Source organism: Amphibalanus amphitrite, unplaced genomic scaffold (genome assembly GCF_019059575.1).
Source record: "Amphibalanus amphitrite isolate SeventyFive unplaced genomic scaffold, NRLGWU_Aamphi_draft 000722F_arrow, whole genome shotgun sequence".
Taxonomy (NCBI): Eukaryota; Metazoa; Arthropoda; class Thecostraca; order Balanomorpha; family Balanidae; genus Amphibalanus; species Amphibalanus amphitrite.
This window is the reverse complement of record NW_024882216.1, coordinates 273,465-293,741: the sequence shown is the minus strand read 5'-3', so window position 1 is coordinate 293,741 and position 20,277 is coordinate 273,465. Positions and strand designations below refer to the sequence as shown.

The 20,277-nt window shown below is 46.0% G+C and overlaps 2 protein-coding genes across 2 annotated transcripts; both read left to right on the top strand.

Annotated features, from left to right (window-relative positions):
- Positions 1 to 1,080: 1,080 nt before the first annotated feature.
- On the top strand, positions 1,081 to 8,242 carry LOC122365217 (spidroin-1-like). Its single transcript, XM_043336221.1, has 4 exons — positions 1,081 to 1,141; positions 6,148 to 6,269; positions 6,483 to 6,873; positions 7,974 to 8,242. The coding sequence occupies exons 3-4, from the start codon at positions 6,490 to 6,492 to the stop codon at positions 8,145 to 8,147; spliced, it is 558 nt and encodes a 185-aa protein (XP_043192156.1). The 5' UTR covers positions 1,081 to 1,141; positions 6,148 to 6,269; positions 6,483 to 6,489; the 3' UTR covers positions 8,148 to 8,242.
- A 4,640-nt stretch (positions 8,243 to 12,882) lies between these two features.
- Positions 12,883 to 14,221, top strand: LOC122365216 (keratin, type I cytoskeletal 9-like). The gene is made up of 3 exons (XM_043336220.1): positions 12,883 to 12,969; positions 13,207 to 13,400; positions 13,691 to 14,221. The coding sequence occupies exons 2-3, from the start codon at positions 13,218 to 13,220 to the stop codon at positions 13,835 to 13,837; spliced, it is 330 nt and encodes a 109-aa protein (XP_043192155.1). The 5' UTR covers positions 12,883 to 12,969; positions 13,207 to 13,217; the 3' UTR covers positions 13,838 to 14,221.
- The last annotated feature ends 6,056 nt before the right edge of the window (positions 14,222 to 20,277 follow it).

Sequence of the window (20,277 nt, the reverse complement as noted above, 5' to 3'; positions counted from 1 at the left end):
GGCTATGAGGGGCACGTTTAACTTTGATATCTAGATTCTCCCGATACCCGGAATTACGCGATCGAACGGTAGGGGTCGGGGTCTAGCCCACGAACGCTACTTAACGTGGGCCCCGGCTCTGTTCTATCAATCCGTTCATTCAAACATTCGAGCTAGAGCTATAAAAGAAAAGAAAATACCTTTAGCTACACTTGGCGCGTGCTTAATTCGAAATTGAGTTTGGAGCACCTGAAATTTGATGTAGTACCTAAATAGGTAAATCAATGTTCTTGCTTAAGAAGTTGCAAATATTGCACGGCATGTCTGAAAAATATATAATTTTACGGATCTCCAAACTCATAACAGCAAGCACTCTTATATTATTTTCTCCAGCCATCGACACGTCTATTGGCCTGCAGCAAAGCGTAGGCGTGTACCCGCCCCCCCCCCCCCACACACACACAATGTTATGTTACAATGTGAATGACCCGTCCAGTGTCCATGACTGCGTGTAACGCCGGCAGCACTGTGTCTGCAATCCACTGCCGCTTCCACGAATTATTGCCGGACCGGTTTGGTCCTCGGACGTGGCGTCTGCGCTCTGCCCCGGCCCGTCCCGATCAGGTATTACGGCCCGGGCGGCGGCGTGGGCGGTGGCTGGCTGCAGTTCGGTGAAAGGGGCTCCCCAGTGTGGCGGGTTTTCCGGGCCCGGCAGCACGGGGAACCAGCGAACCGACGTGATGTCCGATACTGAGTAATGTGTCCGGAGAATCTGATGATAGGCACTTTTACCACCTCTAGCACACTTCTGAAGAGACTGCATGAAAAGTCATCGGCTTGTAGAGCTGTGCACTGTGCACTACTTATGCATGCTTGTATGCATCAACAAAAGCCCAGCAGAGGTCATTAATTCCCATCAGCCAAAACACATTGGTCTTTCGTCCCTTTAGTCATGGTATTTCAAAATGCATCAATAACGCGAATTTAACTCCTTGCGGTGATGTGATGCTTAGTTTAATTTGTATTTTCATTATGCCCGCTTCAATGTGTGTGCGTATGAACGGAGTGCTTGACTTTTATCCCTCTACTTTTTACAGCTTGACCGAAGGCAAGGAATAGCAACTATGTGCGGATATGCTGGAATAAATTGGTATTGGTATTGGTAAGTAGTGCTGTATAGGATGCTGCTTTTTAGTACATAAATTCAACAACCGTAGTAGGGGAGACCCGGGAGGTATGGGCCGGTTTTGTGAAAAGGCAATTTTCTTTCAGTGGGAAGTGGCTAGACCCGGGTTTTCACTCTGTATACGTGAAATTGCCTTTCGCCTGCAAAGTGTGCCTGATATTAGGCATTCGGGATCAACCATTTTGCCTCGAAATAACTTTCAATAAATCATGCGCTTTTTCGATCCATCAAAATACACCGCGGGAGGTATGGGCCATGGCCCGGGAGGTATGGGCCGCTGCCATGTTTCATATTCTTTTCTCGATAATGAGAACAATACTCGTAGCTGGTATCTACCTTGATCTTTCTTAGAGCCCAGGAACCGCATAAGCGGCCAACAGCTTACTTCATGGGGGTCACGTGGGCACACATGTCTTTTGGTAAACTCAATCATGCTCCATGAAATAAGATAAATAATATTTTTTCTGTTCGAATGAAATTTGTAGTTAAATTTTCGACCTTGCGCGACAAAAATAAAAGTTATTGAAGAGGACACTCAATGAAAGCATCATTTTATTGATTTAGGATCAGTGGGGGTGGGTGGCCCGAACCTCCCGGTTAGGACACCAGAATGTGCGTAGCATCTCAGCTCATAAACTTGCAAGAAAGCTTCAAATTCTTTATCCAGTCTTAACCCTCGCCGGCCGAGGGGGGGGGGGGCGGGTGCCGCCCCCCCCCCCATAGGTTTTTTTCGCGATAGCTCCGAACACGCTGGCGATAGAAAGCTGAAACTTGGCATACTTGACCTTTGATCCAAGCCGGATCTTTTGACACCAACCGCATTTTTGGGTCAGGTCAGGTCACTGACCTATGACGTCATAAGTGAACCTCTGCACGGTCTTCAGATGTCGCAACTTCGCAACGCCCACACTGCCAGAGGAGATGTCACAGGGAAATGAAACTTGCAGGATCTAGTATCCATTATGAGTCCCACAACTTGTATATCTCGGATTTCTCCTAAAGGTCATATGAGGTCAGGTCATTTTCGTGACCTCACCATTATAAGTCAATGGGGAAAAATGAAAACTGCTATTCTGGCGCCGGGAACGATCTCCAACCATCTCAAGCACACAGAATCGTGATTTGATGCACTCCTTGCAAGGTTAGATGCGTCACTTTTGCAATGTTGACCTTGCGTGACGTCATTTATGACGTCATCAAGGTCATATTAGTTTTTCGTCAATAACTCTTGAGCAAATTGAGCTAGCGAGTCGGGAAAGCCACCAATGGACTCAGGAAGACCTGCCGAATCGAATGATATGCGACATGACCTCTTTCGACCTACTTCGTGACCTGGGGGTGCTGACCTGACCTTGACCTGAGGTCAACACCCCAAGTTGACCTGACCCGGACAAAAAGTATATCATTCGACGCGCCTGAGCGAGACGAACACGATGCTGCCAAAATCGGCGCTCTGCGGCCGTTTTTTGCGAAGTTATTCACCAAAAACTGAACCGTACCTTGGGGCACTTGACCTGACCTCAGAGGTCACCGGTTGACCTAGGACCTTAAAATCGGGTACCAATCTCTGCGTCTCGTAACGGCGCACACGCTCGTTTTTTCCGCGATGCGCTAGCTCCACCAGGGGCGAAACGGCGAGGGGGGGGGTCGTACCCGCCCCCCCCCCTCGGCCGGCGCGTATGTATAGAAAACCAATAGGTCCGGCGAGGGTTAATTGGTATGTTTTAAACTTCATATTACTGATGGTGTGACTTTATAAAACGAGCCTGGTTCAAATTTATCACGAATTTTCTGTATGTACCGTATCTTACTCGAAGAGGGCAAAAAACGTTTTATTACCGCTGATTGCCAAAGAAGACTGAGGGAAATTTTGGAAATCACATGGGTTGTATAACGGAATAGCTGCTACCAGTTTACGCGGTCAAATGTGTAAAAATACGCAACACTTCTTCAAAGCTGCGATGGCCCATACCTCCAGGGGGCCCATACCTCCCGGGTCTCCCCTATTTATCATTGCAATGGGCCTTAGGCTGAAACATGGTTCCGGCCTTCCTTGCATTGCCGCTTTTCATGAAAGGTGGTCTAAACGTTGCCTTTCTACCTACTTCAACTTTGCTGCTCTTTGTGATCATGTGAAAAAGTATGACATTGACGTCTTGTTGGAATGATTTTTTTCACTTTCCTTTTCACAGCGATAAACACATGCTGAGACCAGTTGCGTTGCTTTTTGTTATAGCTGTATGGGTCAGAAAGTTATCAATCACTCGAGGAACAATATTAGGTGCGAGTGCGTGGTGAAAAATATTAAGTTCTAGGTGAATGTCTGAAAAACGTTCATTTAAACCAAGACTGTTTATTCAGCACTTGATTCTTAACCTCCAGAAGCGCCGTTTTCATTGCATCTTTTTTCTGCAAATCGTTTTGTTTTGCGTGTACGTTGCAGGTGCATTTCAAGATGGTAGGATTCGCACAAGGCCTTAACTTAATGGTATGTAATTTTATTTAACTAACACGAGCAGAACAACAACTAAACTTGCAACCAATATTCACCAGTATAACGCCTTGAAGGGCGACTAACGGAGCGAGCGAGAGGGTGGGCCTTGCACGTGCGAAAGTGCAAAGGGGTACCTTCAACTGACTTGTGCACGGCACCCTAATAGCCGGTCTCTAGCGATGTGCCAAATTTGAGCATAATCGGCCCAGCCGTTCTCGAGATCTGGAAGCGGCAACCTGCACGTGCGCACGTGCAAAATGGGTCCCAACTGACTTGTGCACGGCACCCTACTAACCGGTCCCTAACTGTGTGCCAAATTTGAGCGCAATCGGTCCAGCCGTTCTCGAGATCTGGAAACGACCCCTGCACGTGCGCACGTGCAGCAGCACCCCAACTCTGGCACATGGATATGCAGTGCCTAGTGGGTGCCTACCTACATGCCAACTTTCAGCGCAATCGGCCAAGTAGTTACCGAGATATTGCAACAATTACAAAACTGACACCTTTTCGTTTTGCACGTGGCACGTGCATAAGGGGTCACCCACATGCATCGGGAATAGTCCAATACTTGGTAGAAGGAATGAAGCTACCCTACAAAAATTACCGCATGTAAATCGGTCAAGTGGTTGCTGAGATATAAGCCTCGCAAAAGCGTCCGCATGGCCGGCCGCTCATACTCAGAAATTTCCGTTAATCTAAGGAAAGACTACGCTCGCTTCGCTTGCTCCGTAACCAGTATAGCGCCTTTTGGGGCGACTAACGGAGCGAGCGAGGGGGTGAGTCTTGCACGTGCGAAATTTCGAGGGGGTACCTCCAACTGACTTGTGCACGGCACCCTACTGACCGTTTTCTAGCGATGTGCCAAATTTGAGCACAATCGGCCCAGCCGTTCTCGAGATCTGGAAGCGGCACCCTGCACGTGCGCACGTGCAAAATGGGTCCCAACTGACTTGTGCACGGCACCCTACTAACCGGTCCCTAACTGTGTACCAAATTTTAGCGCAATCGGTCGAGCCGTTCTCGAGATCTGGAAACGACCCCTGCACGTGCGCACGTGCAGCAGCACCCCAACTCTGGCACATGGATATGCAGTGCCTAGTGGGTGCCTACCTACATGCCAACTTTCAGCGCAATCGGCCAAGTAGTTACCGAGATATTGCAACAATTACCAAACTGACACCTCTTCGTTTTGCACGTGGCACGTGCATAAGGGGTCACCCACATGCATCGGGAATAGTCCAATACTTGGTAGAAGGAATGAAGCTACCCTACAAAATTTACCGCAGGTAAATCGGTCAAGTGGTTGCTGAGATATAATCCTCGCAAAAGCGTGACCACGGCCGGCCGGCCGGCCGGCCGCTCATACTCAGAAATTTCCGTTAATCTAAGGAAAGACTACGCTCGCTTCGCTCGCTCCGTAATCATCTGACATAAACAAACCTCTCATACCTACATACCAGTATAACGCCTTTTGGGGCGACTAACGGAGCGAGCGAGAGGGTGGGCCTTGCACGTGCGAAATTGCGAGGGGGTACCTCCAACTGACTTGTGCACGGCACCCTACTAACCGGTCTCTAGCGATGTGCCGAATTTGGGCACAATCGGCCCAGCCGTTCTCGAGATCTGGAAGCGGCACCCTGCACGTGCGCACGTGCAAAATGGGTCCCAACTGACTTGCGCACGGCACCCTACTAACCGGTCCCTAACTGTGTACCAAATTTGAGGGTAACTGGTCGAGCCGTTCTCGAGATCTGGAAACGACCCCTGCACGTGCGCACGTGCAGCAGTGCCCCAACTCTGGCACATGGATATGCAGTGCCTAGTGGGTGCCTACCTACATGCCAACTTTCAGCGCAATCGGCCAAGTAGTTACCGAGATATTGCAACAATTACAAAACGGACACCTCTTCGTTTTGCACGTGGCAGTTGGCACGTGCATAAGGGGTCACCCACATGCATCGGTAATAGTCCAATACTTGGTAGAAGGAATGAAGCTACCCTACAAAAATTGCCGCGTGTAAATCGGTCAAGTGGTTGCTGAGATATAAGCCTCGCAAAAGCGTGACCACGGCCGGCCGGCCGCTCATACTCAGAAATTTCCGTTAATCTAAGGAAAGACTACGCTCGCTTCGCTCGCTCCGTAATTAATAAAGCATAGTGGATTAGAAAATAATCTCGCTAACATTAGCGCTCAGGCCCGGTCCATTCATTATAAGGTCATTGCCTAAAACACGTGCTCACAATTCATTAACTAACAAGTACACTACTTCGTCGTCAGGCTAGTTAACTACTTAACTAGCGACATTTAATTTTTGGCACAAAATCGAAAAACTGGGAAGTACTCAGCGTTTACATGTGAGCTGTCCTCCTCATAAGCTGGGGCCTTCAAATGTGACGGCGCATTTTTCCATGATTTTGTTATCCGCCCGTTTAGGTAGAATGACCAATCCTTTCCTGTGTAAGCTGATGGCCCATAAATCTTCAATAGCCGACGGTGGTGCTGACGTCACACACCGGTCTGCCGGCCTGATATATAAAGCCGCCGGACCCGTCGGACTGCATCAATCCCAGCTGTAGAACACACAGAGTCGGTCTACCCCCAACAGACAGGTGAGTTGGAAACGGTGTGAATTAAACTCAGCTCAACTCAGTCAATTCCCCTCTCTGGTGATGGGCTGTAAATTTAAAGTTTTTATGAACATCATTTCAAAATACCTACTTCTGATTGCCTTTTTATATTTCGATCTAAATTTTTTAGATCCTCTGTCCCCACGTGCAGTCTTTTCAGTCCCTCGCTAACCAGTCGTAATATGGTTATTTCAGAATCATCATGAAGGTGTTCGCCGCTCTTCTGTGCCTGGTGGCGGTAGCCGCGGCTACTCGGGTCTACAACCAGCCGGGACGCGGTCGCCGCCCGGTCGGTGTTCACCCCGGTGTGGGACACGGTCGTAGGGGGCAAGTTGGTCTGGAACAGGCTGGTCTCGGACAGGCTGGTCTGGGACAGGCTGGTCTGGTCCAGCCCGGTCTGGGACAGGCTGGTCTGGTTCAGCCTGGTCTGGGACAGGCTGGTCTGGTTCAGCCCGGTCACGGCGCTGGCATTATCCCTGGTGGCGGTGCGGCCACTGGAAATGCTGCGGGAAATGTGCTCCAGGCACAGCAGAGCACTCCCTTCGGAGGGTCTACCCAGACTCAGCAGACTTCAGCTGTCGCCGGGGTAAGCATATCGGTGTAGATGAACTTTTTGATAGGTGTTTGGAAACAAATTCATTTAACCCGCGCACCGACGGGGGGGGGCGGATATCCGCCCCCCCCCCCGCCGCGAAATTTGGTATGGCTATAACCTCATCAATTTTACACATGGTGTGCAAGTTTGAACCTCCTACCTTTTAAGGTCAGGTCACCAGGTCACTTTGAATGACCCAACCTCAAGTCACTTTTTTGCAACTTTGTCACCGGGCCAGAGCTACAGTAGATGTCGGAGGCCTTTGAAAGTCGCAGGATATTATTAGGTCATTAGTAGCTACAATTTGTATATCTCGGAATTTTGATATCGGTGACCTAAGGTCAGGTCAATTTCGCGACCTCCCCATTATAAGTCAATGGGGGAAAAATCAACTCCCTGTTTTTACCACTAAAACGGGTCGGAATGGCCCCATATACCATACATGACTTCATATACGATCAACCTTCACTACCTTGAGGTCTGTTTTGCTGTTGGGCAGCTGTGAGGTCATGTGACGTCATCAAAGGTCACCAAAGGTTTTTGGCCAATAACTCCGTACAGGAACAAGATACAGACGCGTGGATGGTCTCATTGTGTTCAGCTCGTCAAGACGCATCGAATGATATACATGATGACCTCGAGGTCACGTGACCTGAGGTCAACCTTTGACCTTGACCTTTCGAGGTCAACATATATATCATTCGATGCGGATTGACGAGAGGATCACGATGATGCCCTTAGTTTGTTCCTGTCTTGACTAATTCGAAAGTTATTCGAGAAAAACTCTCTCCATATCTAGCGCCGCCATTTTGACTTTTTCAACCCCTGTGACGTCATCTTTGACCTGACCTGAAAATGACCTTAGTAAAAATTGTAGATCTTGGCCGTGCGTATCCGATGCCGTTTACCGCTTGTCGCTATCTTGCTTCGTTCTCGAGATCTCAGGGGGGGGGGCGGTCATCCGCCCCCCCCCCCGTCGGTGCGAAGTTGGCGCAGACCCCCGTCGGTGCGCGGGTTAACTTACTGTGATACCCCTGCTTTCACAAGATAAGTTTTTGATAGCTATTAACACCGTTTATCGCTTTTTCCAGGGCAGCGCATCTGGTCTGGGAGCAAGCAGCATCAACCAGGCGTCGTCTCAGGGCTCCCAGTCGACCGGCCTCTTCGGCAATCAGCAGTCGAGCAACACGGACGCGCTCTCTGTGCAGCAGGGTGGCGGCAGACTGATCGGACAGGGCATCCCCGTCGGCAGCTACGGAAAGTAGGCTGTGTGAACTGTGTTCTGGGGGAGGCTGACATTTGATATTTTCCGGAAAATGTGTCATCATCGAAGTGTTGAAATATACGTGATCCAACATCACATGAGACGTGTCATTTAAGTCGGGATGAACGAATTGGACCATGCAGGTGACTCCATAATGCGAGCATCATTCTGAAGACAGCATTATGGTGTAGGGAAACGACAAAGTGCATGTGATTCTAAGAGGTATAAGCTTACAAGATCCTGACTTGACATTGTTATCAAATCTGTGAATTCTTAATATTTTATTTCCCTACAAGTCTACAGCTGCAGCCTGTAGGTAGCACATCTGAAAACACAACGCATGGGAGGATATGTTTCACCGCAAAAAAAATCGCACACGATTACGAGAAATGCCATTTGATAGAATATAAATTCGTGACGATAAGCCTGTACATGGCACGGATAACTATGTATTATGAGTGTTACCCTACAGCCCAGGAAGTATCGAGCGAACTCGAACCTCTAGTTCGAGTGGCCGCGTCGCAGTTACTAAACTCAGGCCATCAATATCTTTACCCGGCGCATGACTGGGGTATTTTCCATAACGCGAGTCCCTCCCCCTCCTATCTCCGAAAATACTTGACCGATCGTCAAATTTCAAACGGCGTCTGATAGCCCTGAAAAAAAAACTGTCGAACGAAATCTACCGACGACGTCACAGATCAGGTCAAAGTAAAAATTATTAGCATTTTGGTTTGTTCACATTTTGGGCTCTGGCCGCCGTCTTACAAGTCAGATCAGGCTCATTTTTGGTATACACACTCGTGAACAGATGCTCTAGATACCCTGATGGTACCAAACTTGTGCTTTGATTTTCAGGTCAGGGTCAGGTCATCACAGGTCACGGAAATATTATATCATGCGTCGGTCACGGGACACATGTTTTATGGTCCATTTAGGCCATAGATTTCGAATTTGATGTCGTTTATGTCATTCGAGGTCATTTTGAGTCGAATTTTGCTTAGGTTAGTCATTTTCAGGTCACTTTCAGGTAAAAAAAGTCAAATTTAAAAGTTAAAATTTTTCAACACAAATGGTGTCTATTTGATGCAGTTTGAGCTCAGGAATACGATGGTGCTATTTATATTGGTGTACGATGTCAAATACGTAGGTACTGAAAAATTGAGAAAAATTAATAATTGTATTTTTTTGCAATAATGCGTATAACCTGGCCATTTTTGAAGATATTTAGCTTAAACTTGCTAGTTAGTCATTAGCATGCGTTCTATCACATCTATCACATTCTATCTATTAGTTCTATCACAGAAAAAAAAAAACGGTTTTCTTAAAATGTGTAGGTATTTAAGTGCCGTAGTATTAACAAAGCTCTGCAATTCTGCTTAAATATCTGCAAAATCCTGACTTCCCAGAAAACTGTTGGTGGTGATGGGGATCGAGCCCGTCGATAAAAATTAAGTCAATATTCAAAGGCTTCAAAACGTTATTTCTTGTTGTTCTGTGAAATAGCAATGCAAAGACCGATGATAGTGCCAGTGTTGAGCTTCCCGATGAAGCATTGCAATTAGTAGTAAGGTTATCATCACCTAAGATATCTTCCAACAAATATTAGAATTCTGCCATTGTATTTCTGTAGAACAGGGTTATTTTCAGTCTCTTGGGAACACGATTTGCCTGTCTCAGATCGAAAAACACTTCAAAAAGCGGTAATAAACAATGAACTTTCCCACCTGATAGCATCTCGGGTTTTTGTAGATCCTGTCTAGAATTTTCATAAATCAGACGTAAAAATGGCCAATTTCGCCAGATTCCGAATTTTTGCCATTGGGTCTAATGTAAAGCATGGCTACTTTCAGTCTCTTGGGAACACGATTTCCGTACCTCAGATTGAAAAACACTTCAAAAGTCGCAGATAGTAGACGATTTAATCTACAAGATAGCATCTCGCTTTTTTCTGTATCTGGTCACGTATCTTCATAAAACCCTCTCAAATTTAGTCAATTTAGCATTAAAGTCTATGGATTTAGAATAATTTTCATATCCAACTAGATTTGGGCTACCATGTCTGTTGACCGGGGACCGCACTACTTGTATGTTTCTATGCCAAATTATGTAATTTCGGCCTTGAGTGACGTCATACGATGCCAGTGAGGTCATTTGAAGTCATCACGCTTTTTCACTAATCATATTGGTCACTCACTTTCATATTGTATCAACCCGACTTCGGCCTGAGATTAACACCAAAGTTGACATTCTTCGACGAAAATTGTATGCAATTCAACTCAACTGGTCACGACAAGCACAATGATTCCAAAATCGCTGTTATTTTTTACTTTTATCTTTTGGTCAGAGATCATCAAATAATTTTTTTCGGTTTTGACTTTTATAACAAAGCGTGCTGCCCGTGTAGGGTAGCCTGGGGCAAGACGCCCCAGATAATTTATTTTGCTACATAACTTTTGTCCCACATCACCTGGAAGGCCAAATTTGTGCTCAATGCGTTCTTTGGGCATTTTACTTTAACTTCCACCCCTCAAATTCATTCACTTATGATCGGACTCCTAGCTAGGAAGTGACTTGTGAAGCAACTGCAAATGGGGCATTTTGCCCCAACCCCAGGGCAAAACGCCCCACGGCCTGGGGCAATAAGCCCCATACTCTAGATTAAAGATTAAACATGCTATTTGACTTAAATCTTATATGAGAGGTCTGTTAGACCTTGGGAAGCACGGCACTGAAGTTAGCTCCCTCCATCCTATCAGGTGTTCAGCTATGACACTATTATTGTATGAGCAGGTTTTTCACCTGCCTCATAAGGCCAAATAATAAATTATTGCAATGGAAATGGTAACAAAATACTTCATTTGCCATCCAGTTGCTGAGAAAAGTACATATAAATGCATAGAAACTTACTGTTAGCCAGCTACCGAACATTAGGAAGTGGGTAGTCCGAACAACACATGAGGTAAAACGCCCCATGGGGCGTTTTGCCCCGCGACCTACTGGGGCGTTTTACCCCATCACGTAGTTCGGTCAGAGAACAACGCCTTGCACTCCAGCAAGGCATAATTTAACCCTATTAGTGGCAGGCTCCTGGCTACCCCCTATTAGTGGCAGGGGGGGGGCTGTTTACGACCCCCCCCCCCTTGATATCTCGAGTTCTAACGGGCCGATTTTCAAAATTCAAACGGCATTCGATTTCGCGCAACGAGATCTACATTTCTAAAAAAAAATAAAATTGAAAAATGTCAATAGGGGGGTAGAGGGGGGTAAAAACGGGCAAATTGCAGATACATTTTAGACTGTTTATCACGGCCAGGTTTCTGAACCAATCTTAACGCAACTTTTGCCGATCGATAGAGAATGAACCAGGAATTCACATGGATCCTAAAAATATGCATTTTCAAAAATCATAGGCGGATACAGATCATTGAGATTGGGGGTACACAAAAAGTATAGTAAATAAGGTTTTTGTTGGTACTGTTTCTAAAAAGGGTGGCAATGGTCTTGTTATGTTACAATTTTCTTATGAGAGAACGACTAAAATTGTATTGGTCATGCATAGGCGGTGTCACGGCACCTATGTTGACAGGTAAAAATAACCCCCCTTTTTGGACGCCTGGATCCGCCTATTATAGCAAAAACGTGTCAAAAGAGGATGCACAATAACTTAGTATATGTTATCACATGATACCTTTCATTCACTGTTCGTAAAGCTGGTGCAGCATCGTGATATTCGCCCAAATGACTCGCTTCACGAATAGGACCCCCCAATTCCCAGTGCTCTGGAGCCGCCCCTGGTAAAGTTATGAACTTGAAATTTTCAGGGAATGTGCCCAATTTAGTTGTAGGAAAAGTCAAAAAATTTCAGCATCGTAGCTTCAGCGGTTTCGGAGATATTCCCGAAAAACCTGAGGGGTGGATAAAAACAACCCCCCCTGCCACTAATAGGGTTAACACGAACCAAACCGGCATTATAAGCGTTAGATAAAGTTGTTCAAAATACATAAAAGTCGTTAACCTGATGTGGTCCATAAAAGAACGCCATGATGCATAAGCTGACAACAAAACATAAAAATCACTCCAAAAACACATTTTTGGCTATATACCTATCCCTAAAGAGTCATCACAATTTCTTTCCAGTCTGCTCATATAATGATCATATAGTGCACGTTTTATAGAAGAGATGATGTTTCTCCAGAACCTTGCCAGTTCCGAGAAACATCGGTGAGGCGTTTTACCTCGGCGGGGCGACTTGCCCCGGTCTACCCTATCAGGCTACCCAACTTTAATTCTAGAGGGTAAATAAATAATCTTTGACATTTTTTTACAACTATTCTTTTCCCATGGCGATGAATTGGTTTGACAACATAATTGTTTTTTTTTCTTCATGGTACGCGTTCAGTTACATCAAATTGTCAATCTGAAAATTGTCCCTCACTTGGATGATTTACCACGATTTCCATTCCAACAATTTAGATAAAATAATAATGCGACATGACGTGATCCGATTAGACCATGCTTACTCATAATAAACGTAAATACGTAGCCACCAAATTAACCGGAAATTTCTGGCCTCTGGAAGCAGTATTGCTTTCCAAACCCTTCCTCATTTGGTGACGTCAAATTATCGGAACAGGTAGTCTTTGTGTGCTTAGCGTGCTCTGCAGCGGCGGCGGTGCGCCGCTGACTGGTGGACTGACGGGTCGCGAGTGGGAAATCCGCCCCGCTCGTGCGACCGAGTGGTGCACGTATATAACCGCACCGCTGGCCGGTAGCCGCACCAGTCGACTGTCAGCTCCGTAGCGAACCCTCAGCCAACACAGGTGAGATCGAGAACAGACGCGGCCGACCGTGTGGTGGAGTGAGAAAGGTGCCAGAGCCTTGCTACAGGCAACTTTGCAAATAGCTGATAATTACGGCAATAAAAACGCCATGCATTCAGAAAACATTATTTTAAAACATATTAACGACTAGCTCGGTATTGGTGGCAAGTCGGTCGAGTGACTGCACCCTGCGCCCCTCCCTACCCGTAGCCCATCTGCCCCTTTCATTGCCCACAGACTCGAACACGATGAAGGTGGCCGTGGTTCTGACGCTGCTCGCCGCGCTCCTGGCCGAGCCCTGCTGCGGCCAAGGAGGTTTCTTCCCCCGGCCTGGCTTTGCCCAGGGATCGGGAGGTGCCAACCTGCTCCAGGCGCAGCAGAGCGGACCTTTCGGAGGCAGCAGCAACCAGTTTGTGTCGTCAAACGCCAATGTGAGTAACTAACTTCCGATATTAACACCACGCTTCATAAATGTAGGACGTAGGTGATATTGATACCGGTACCAAATGTAAATTATATTGACCCAGGTATGCCTACAGAAACAATGAGTGGGAAAATACGATATATCCTTGCAAGATAAGTATAACGGATTTCATTAAACCTGACGTGTGGCTCCGGTCACACATTGGTTGCATTCTGGCAATATTTCTGGCATTCTGCGCCAGGCGTCCCGGCGCCGTCCCTCCCTATACGAGAGTCTGACCCCCGTCTCCTGTCGCAGAGTGTGCTGGTCGGACCGGGCAGCTCGTCCAGTTTCGGCGCCGGCGTCGGCTCGCAGTCTTCCGGTCCTTTCGGCGGCTCCCAGCAGGGGTTCACCACCGGCGGCTCGAACCAGCAGAGCTTTGGAGCATTCGGCAGAAGGAAGTGAACACGCAGTAGCCCTCATCTTTTGAAGCATGATGCAAAACGGATGAAAAAGTTCCCCGAAGACCAGTTTTTGTCATGGCGTCTGCAGGACCTGCGTGCGTTTGATGTCTCGGCGAAGTAGTTCGAAAAAAAGTATGAACCTCGCCGAATGGTGTTGAATGAAGAGTGTGTTGATATGTCACAGAGTGCAATACCAAGCTGATTGTGGAATGAATGTAGCTGTGTTTTGTTGACAGTTTGAGCTTGTGGCCGAGATGATTGTAGGGAAGCTGTTACAGACTGGCCCTGGTCACTCTTGTTACTGCAGAATGAATCATTTCAATTTTCATTGAAAACTGCCTACATGTTTTATATTCCAAGGTGAATAAATCATACATTTTGCATAGCTACGCATTTTTGTCAAACGAGGGAAAAACGTTGGAGGTTTAAAGCCTCTGACGAACCTTCAGGCCCATCTGAGGGCTTACCATTGCCATGGAAATGATCTTTGTGCTTTTTCTTCTTTAGGAATTTGCTAGATCACTGATCAGTTTACTAAGTGCAGATCAATTGTCGTACATACAATACAAACAAGTTATAAAAAACAGGTACACCATGAATGTACAAAATATATGTATTACAATTAATCCTGCTCTTCTGCTACACAACCAGCATAGCGATAAGCACAATTAAATGCCAAATTGTTGGTGAAACATTTAGCGGTATCGGATATGGTCGGAATATTTTTCACATCCGCATATTTCATTTCACGTACGTTTAGTCATCCTACGCAAGTGAATTTTTGTTATAAAAATTAAAAACTGAATGGTGAAGTAGCTCAACCCAGCTCAACCTATATGGCCTTGGCTCAACCAATATTATTGCCACTCCAAATATCGCTATTAAGCGAGAGTGTCGCTGAAGCAGTGAAATGACGCCAAAGCCGCAGGTTCCGAAAGAGGACTTGATTCCAATCAAGCAACTCCGCCTGCAAAAGGGGGTGCTAAGCGAATGATCATCGAGTTTCCGCATAAGAATTGGAGCCTGACAAGTGTCAAGAGATTACTTAACAAGGTTGACACTACAGGGGGAATACCTCGTAAGACCGCAAGCGGCCGTCCCACGTTTACCGCCGCCGCCGTGTTTCACCCGATCTCGCAACGCATTTTGTTCTGGTCGTTCTCGGTGTAATACGTATTCACTCAGATCCACACTGGGTAGCCTATAAGAACCCAAATTGACTGTTCTTTCCAACAAGGGGCCTCTCATTATCGTAGGACATGCGATTTTGGAGATATAGGTAATATTAGTTAGAGCTCACTTTTTGGAACACCCTGTACTTGCTGCACCTACTTAGTTGATAAGGCAACAAGCATATAGCATGCTCGTTCTTTGCGTGCTTCACTCCCGTGTACTCGGATAACTTGATAAACCAAAGTCTTTGTTCGAGTGTTTCCTTTCTGAGAAACTCGTCAATATACCGTGGGGTTGACTCCACACATACATGAAGGTGGACACGCACTCAGGCCAGTTAGGCCAGCCGTATATAGTGCATAACGATATTGACTCCCAAGAATGTGATTGTGGTCGACAGCACACACGGTATACACAGACGGTTCACACTTTTCATATATATATATCGCTGCTCACTCGACGACGGCTTGCATTGCGAATGAAAATGTTGCTTTTATGTTTATTTAACTTTAAGCATTGACACGAGGTCCGCTCTTGCCTCTTGGACATGAAACCAAAATACGTACAAAAGGAGGAAGGCCACATCCGTGGCTAACTTTGCTTTGTTTTTCAATCTTATTTTGGTTAAGGCGTAAGGCCAATTGCTTCACTTGAATAGAATTGGGTAAGCGACGCGTGCATCAACAAGACAGTGCCGAATATTTTCTGGTATTGACAAAGCTCTTTTCTAAGAAAGCACGCAGGAGGAAGCACATGAGCCGATAAATTTATACCTAAACCAGACTCGATGCGACCATGAAGCCCTGAAGGATCCAAGTAAGAGAGACAAAACGATAACGAAAAAGGCTTCACCCAAATGTCTTACTGTAGCAAGGAACTATATGTATAAGTTAGGTATATTGCGAATGTGTGCGACTTTATTCAAAAGAAAGCTAATGGTAAAGACGTATGCCTACTCACTGAACGTTTATCTTCTAAGCGTTCAAACCTCGTAATTATATGGACGGATTTTGAAGATCTGGCTGCCCTAAACACCCTTAACCCGCGCGGGGCTGGGGTCTCCAGCCGAACGCGCGGTGCTGGGGGGGGGGGTAAATTTTACCCCCCCCCCCTGTTATCTCCTGGAGACTGATTGCCCAAAACGTGTTCTTAGGCTACCAAGACAATATTCGTTGCATACAATATCATTCAAAGTTCAAGGTCAAGGTCAGGTCAGGTCACCAAAAAACAAAATATAGAAAGGGGCATGTGCGACACATGTTTTATGAGTCATTTTACTCATGTAATTTAATAGGCACACTCAATAAGTGATATGGACCACCTCTGGATGAATTTCAGGTCGAGGTCAGGTCAAGGTCAGGTCAAGTGATGTCAAATTTTGAAGTTGGTTGTTAAGGCCTAAAAAGGTGTCTATCTGATGCAGTTTTTCACGGCAAATCGAATGGTGCTATTTTTGTTTCCGTACGAGGTCTAGAACTTCCAAAAAATCATTTTTCAAAATTTTTGTGTGTCGTGACGTCATAAAATCTTGAATAACTTCCACATTTTTGAACCGATTCTTCTAAAAATTGGTATGTAGGTGTACATAGACCATTTCTCTGACATATATTCCGGTTTTTTCGATACACTCAAAATTTTGGATTTTATAATTATTTTCCCAAAAAAGTCAGTTTTTTGAAGAAGAAAAAAATTGGGCCAAATTCCAAAAGTTTCAAAAACCGAGATTGCCATTTGATAGACAAAAGGCAATTACGTATAACCTTTTTTGTTACGACTTGATTCCTTCAAAAAATGAAGATGTTAGCGGCGTTTGAAATTTTACCGTTTTTGAAGCGAAAATGGCGAACATGACGTCACTAAAACGTCAATTTCTCAAAAAATTCCGACGGATTTCGCTCAAATTTTCAGGGAACGTGTCGATGTAAGAAAAGGTACTAAAAGTTTGGCGGCGCTGCGCGCCGCCGTTTTTGAGATATTGCAAAAATTCGCGAGGGGGGGGGGGGGTAAAATTTACCCCCCAGCCCCGCGCGGGTTAAAGTGCATACCAGACCTCTCTACAGCCCGCTCATGCTGGGTCCAAACTCGTCTGTGTCTGTGTGTAGTGATTGACCGCGCTGCCACATCGCATGTGCCAAGGCCGCTGCTCCTTGTAATCCGACCGGTGCGCAGCTAAGCACCGCGGCTTACAAAGCTCCCTCAGAAACGGAAGGCTCTGTAAGCACTTCGGCTTATACCTATAGCTCTGCTGGAGACGAAAGACCTTCCGTGTATTCAGTATTCAGTCGAGTGGTACAGATGATCTTCATATCGGGCCAGAAGAGGGAGCATGGATGTAGACATGGCGGTATTCTAACCTCATGTAACGAGCCTTTGGGTCTCCTTCCTTCTTTCCTTCTTTCCTTGCCTTTGCCTGCTTTCTTTCTTTCTCTCTTTCTTTCTTTTTTTCTTTCTTTTTTTCTTTCTTTTTTTCTTTCCTTTTTTCTCTCTTTTTTTTTTCAAAATCCACGGCACAAAGCATTGCACAAAAAATGCCCTTTTCCGTGTCTGACACTATGTAGTGAAGCGATTTTAAGGACGGTTTGATCTCGGCTACCAATGTAGATCACAACGTCGGGTGTATGTATATTTGGCGGTGCAATCTGCACTCTGTGACTCTCACAGCTGTCACAGGGACCGACAAACGATTCAGTCGTTGCGGATCATTGGCCACCTGTCGTCAGTCGCGTGGCAACGTCTGGACGCTTGACGTATACGGTATGTGATGTGTGGTAGCGTTGGAGCTAGATGCTGTTGTTGGTGGTTGTCAGCTCAACTGGAAAGACCGGTTTCTCGGGCTAAGAAATTCCAGAGCTGCTACTTCCAAAGCGCAGAAATACCTATAAAGCTGACTTCTTATAAAGCTGTGATGACGCCGTTTGTAACATATACTTTAGACATAGGGTAGACCGGGGCAAGTCGCCCCGCCGAGGTAAAACGCCTCACCGATGTTTCTCGGAGCTGGCAGAGTTCTGGGGAAACATCATCTCTTCTATAAAACGTGCACTATATGATCATTATATGAGCAGACTGGAAAGAAATTGTGATGACTCTTTCGGGAGATATAGCCAAAAATGTGTTTTTGGAGTGATTTTTATGTTTTGTTGTCAGATTATGTATCATGGCGTTCTTTTATGGTCCACATCAGGTTAACGACTTTTATGTATTTTGAACAACTATTGTCTAACGCTTATCATGCCGGGTTGGTTCGTGTTAAATTATGTCTTGCTGGAGTGCAAGGCGTTGTTCTCTGACCGAACTACGTGATGGGGTAAAACGCCCCAGTAGGTCGCGGGGCAAAAAGCCCCTGGGGCGTTTTACCTCATGTATTGTTCGGGCTACCCACTTTCTTATGCTCGGTAGCTGGCGAACAGTAAGTTTCTATGCCTTTATGTGTATTTTTCTCAGCAACTGGATGGGAAAGGAAGTATTTTGTTAACATTCGCATTGCAATAATTTATTATTTGGTCTTATGAGGTAGGTGAAAAACCTGCTCATACAATAGCGTCATAGCTGAACACCTGACAGGATGGAATGTGCTAACTTCAGTGCCGTGCCTCCAGAGGTCTAACGGACCTCTCACATAAGATTTAGCCAACTACCATGTTAAATCTTTAATCTAAAGTATGGGGCTACTTGCCCCAGGCCGTGGGGCGTTTTGCCCTGGGGTTGGGGCAAAATGCCCCATTTGCAGTTGCTTCACAAATCACTTCCTAGCTTGGAGTCCGATCATAAGTGGATGAATTTGAGGGGTGCAATTTAAAGTAAAATGTCCAAAGAACGCATTGAGCACAAATTTGGCCTTCCAGGTGATATGGGACAAAATTTATGTAGCAAAATAAATTATCTGGGGCGTCTTGCCCCAGGCTACCCTACTTGAAAATATCCCAATATTAATTTGACTTAAATGACAATAGATGGTGCACTTATCACGCTTCTTAACAACATAACTTTATTCAAATTACGGTAGGTAAGCTCGAAAATAATTGCATAGATAAGTACCGATTGGGCGCTTAGCTATTCACTTAAAAGATGACAACTAATTACCAATAAGGATATGTAGTACGTAGCAAAAACGTCTCGTAGCGAACCATGGAAGTTGAGGCGGCACATCCTTTCTCTCTCTCTGCGGGCACCCTGAAATGGGTGTCCCCCAATAACCAAAAACACCATTCAGCTAGTTATGTCTGTCATCAGTCATTACTTCTTAGACGGTATTAACAACAGACGGCCACTCCCGCTGAGTTCCTAGAGACACCAGTAACAACAACACGAAACTGGAAATCCCGAGTCTAGCGGCATCATGGTCTGACTGTGGCGGGCGGGAGCGAGGTGGGAGAGCTGAGACGTACATAAGCCGGTTAGTTGGTATATACACAGTGCCCATTATCCTACCCAAAAATATTTTATAAATACATATTATACTTGAATAATGATGCTAATGCTAAGACCGTTAATGAATACGGTGTTGAATATATGACGCATTATTCGCATGTGGCGATAAGTTAGTCAAAGTAAACACAAGACAACAGCACACAGCAACCTTTACCGACCAGCATTACTGCAAAACAGCTAGACCTGCAACATGTCTCGTTGCTCTCACTTGAAGCTGATAATGGCGTCTTAAAACATTTCTTGGCTGAGTATTCCCAGGCGCACGTTGACGGTTAGTACATTGTTACATTCATGCATGAAGCAATCTCTTAGTCAGCGCAGCTCACTTCAGCGCCAGTGGGCTGGCTCTCCAAACTAAAACAGTAGTCGGGTGTGTTCAATCGGCAGTCGTCAACTGTTTCTTCCGATCCGGAGCAGGATATTTTTCTATCGGCATGCCCTGACCCTGGGATAGCATGACGCTGACTTATAGTCCCGCCGTGAGGAAAGCCCCAACTGCGACAGAGCACCTGAGCATCGGTGTCCGTCAGGTCACCACACACTGTGTAGGGCCGCCAGAAGTAGTTCCTGGTGTCGAAAATCTCGATAATTCCGTCCTGGCAACTGCTGTTGTTGCCGATTCTAAATTTCATGCCGGAATAACCAGAGTTCTTGCCCGTGGCGGTACATTGACAAATGCCTCGTATATATTCGCACTCGAACCTTGTAGATGTTACGAAACATTCAGCTTCTTGGTCACAGCGCTCTCCGTACCCAGCTCCTGGGGCGCATGCGTCATTTCTGCGCTCCCAGAATCCTTTGGGACAAGCGCACTTGCCTTTCACACACGTGGCGTTG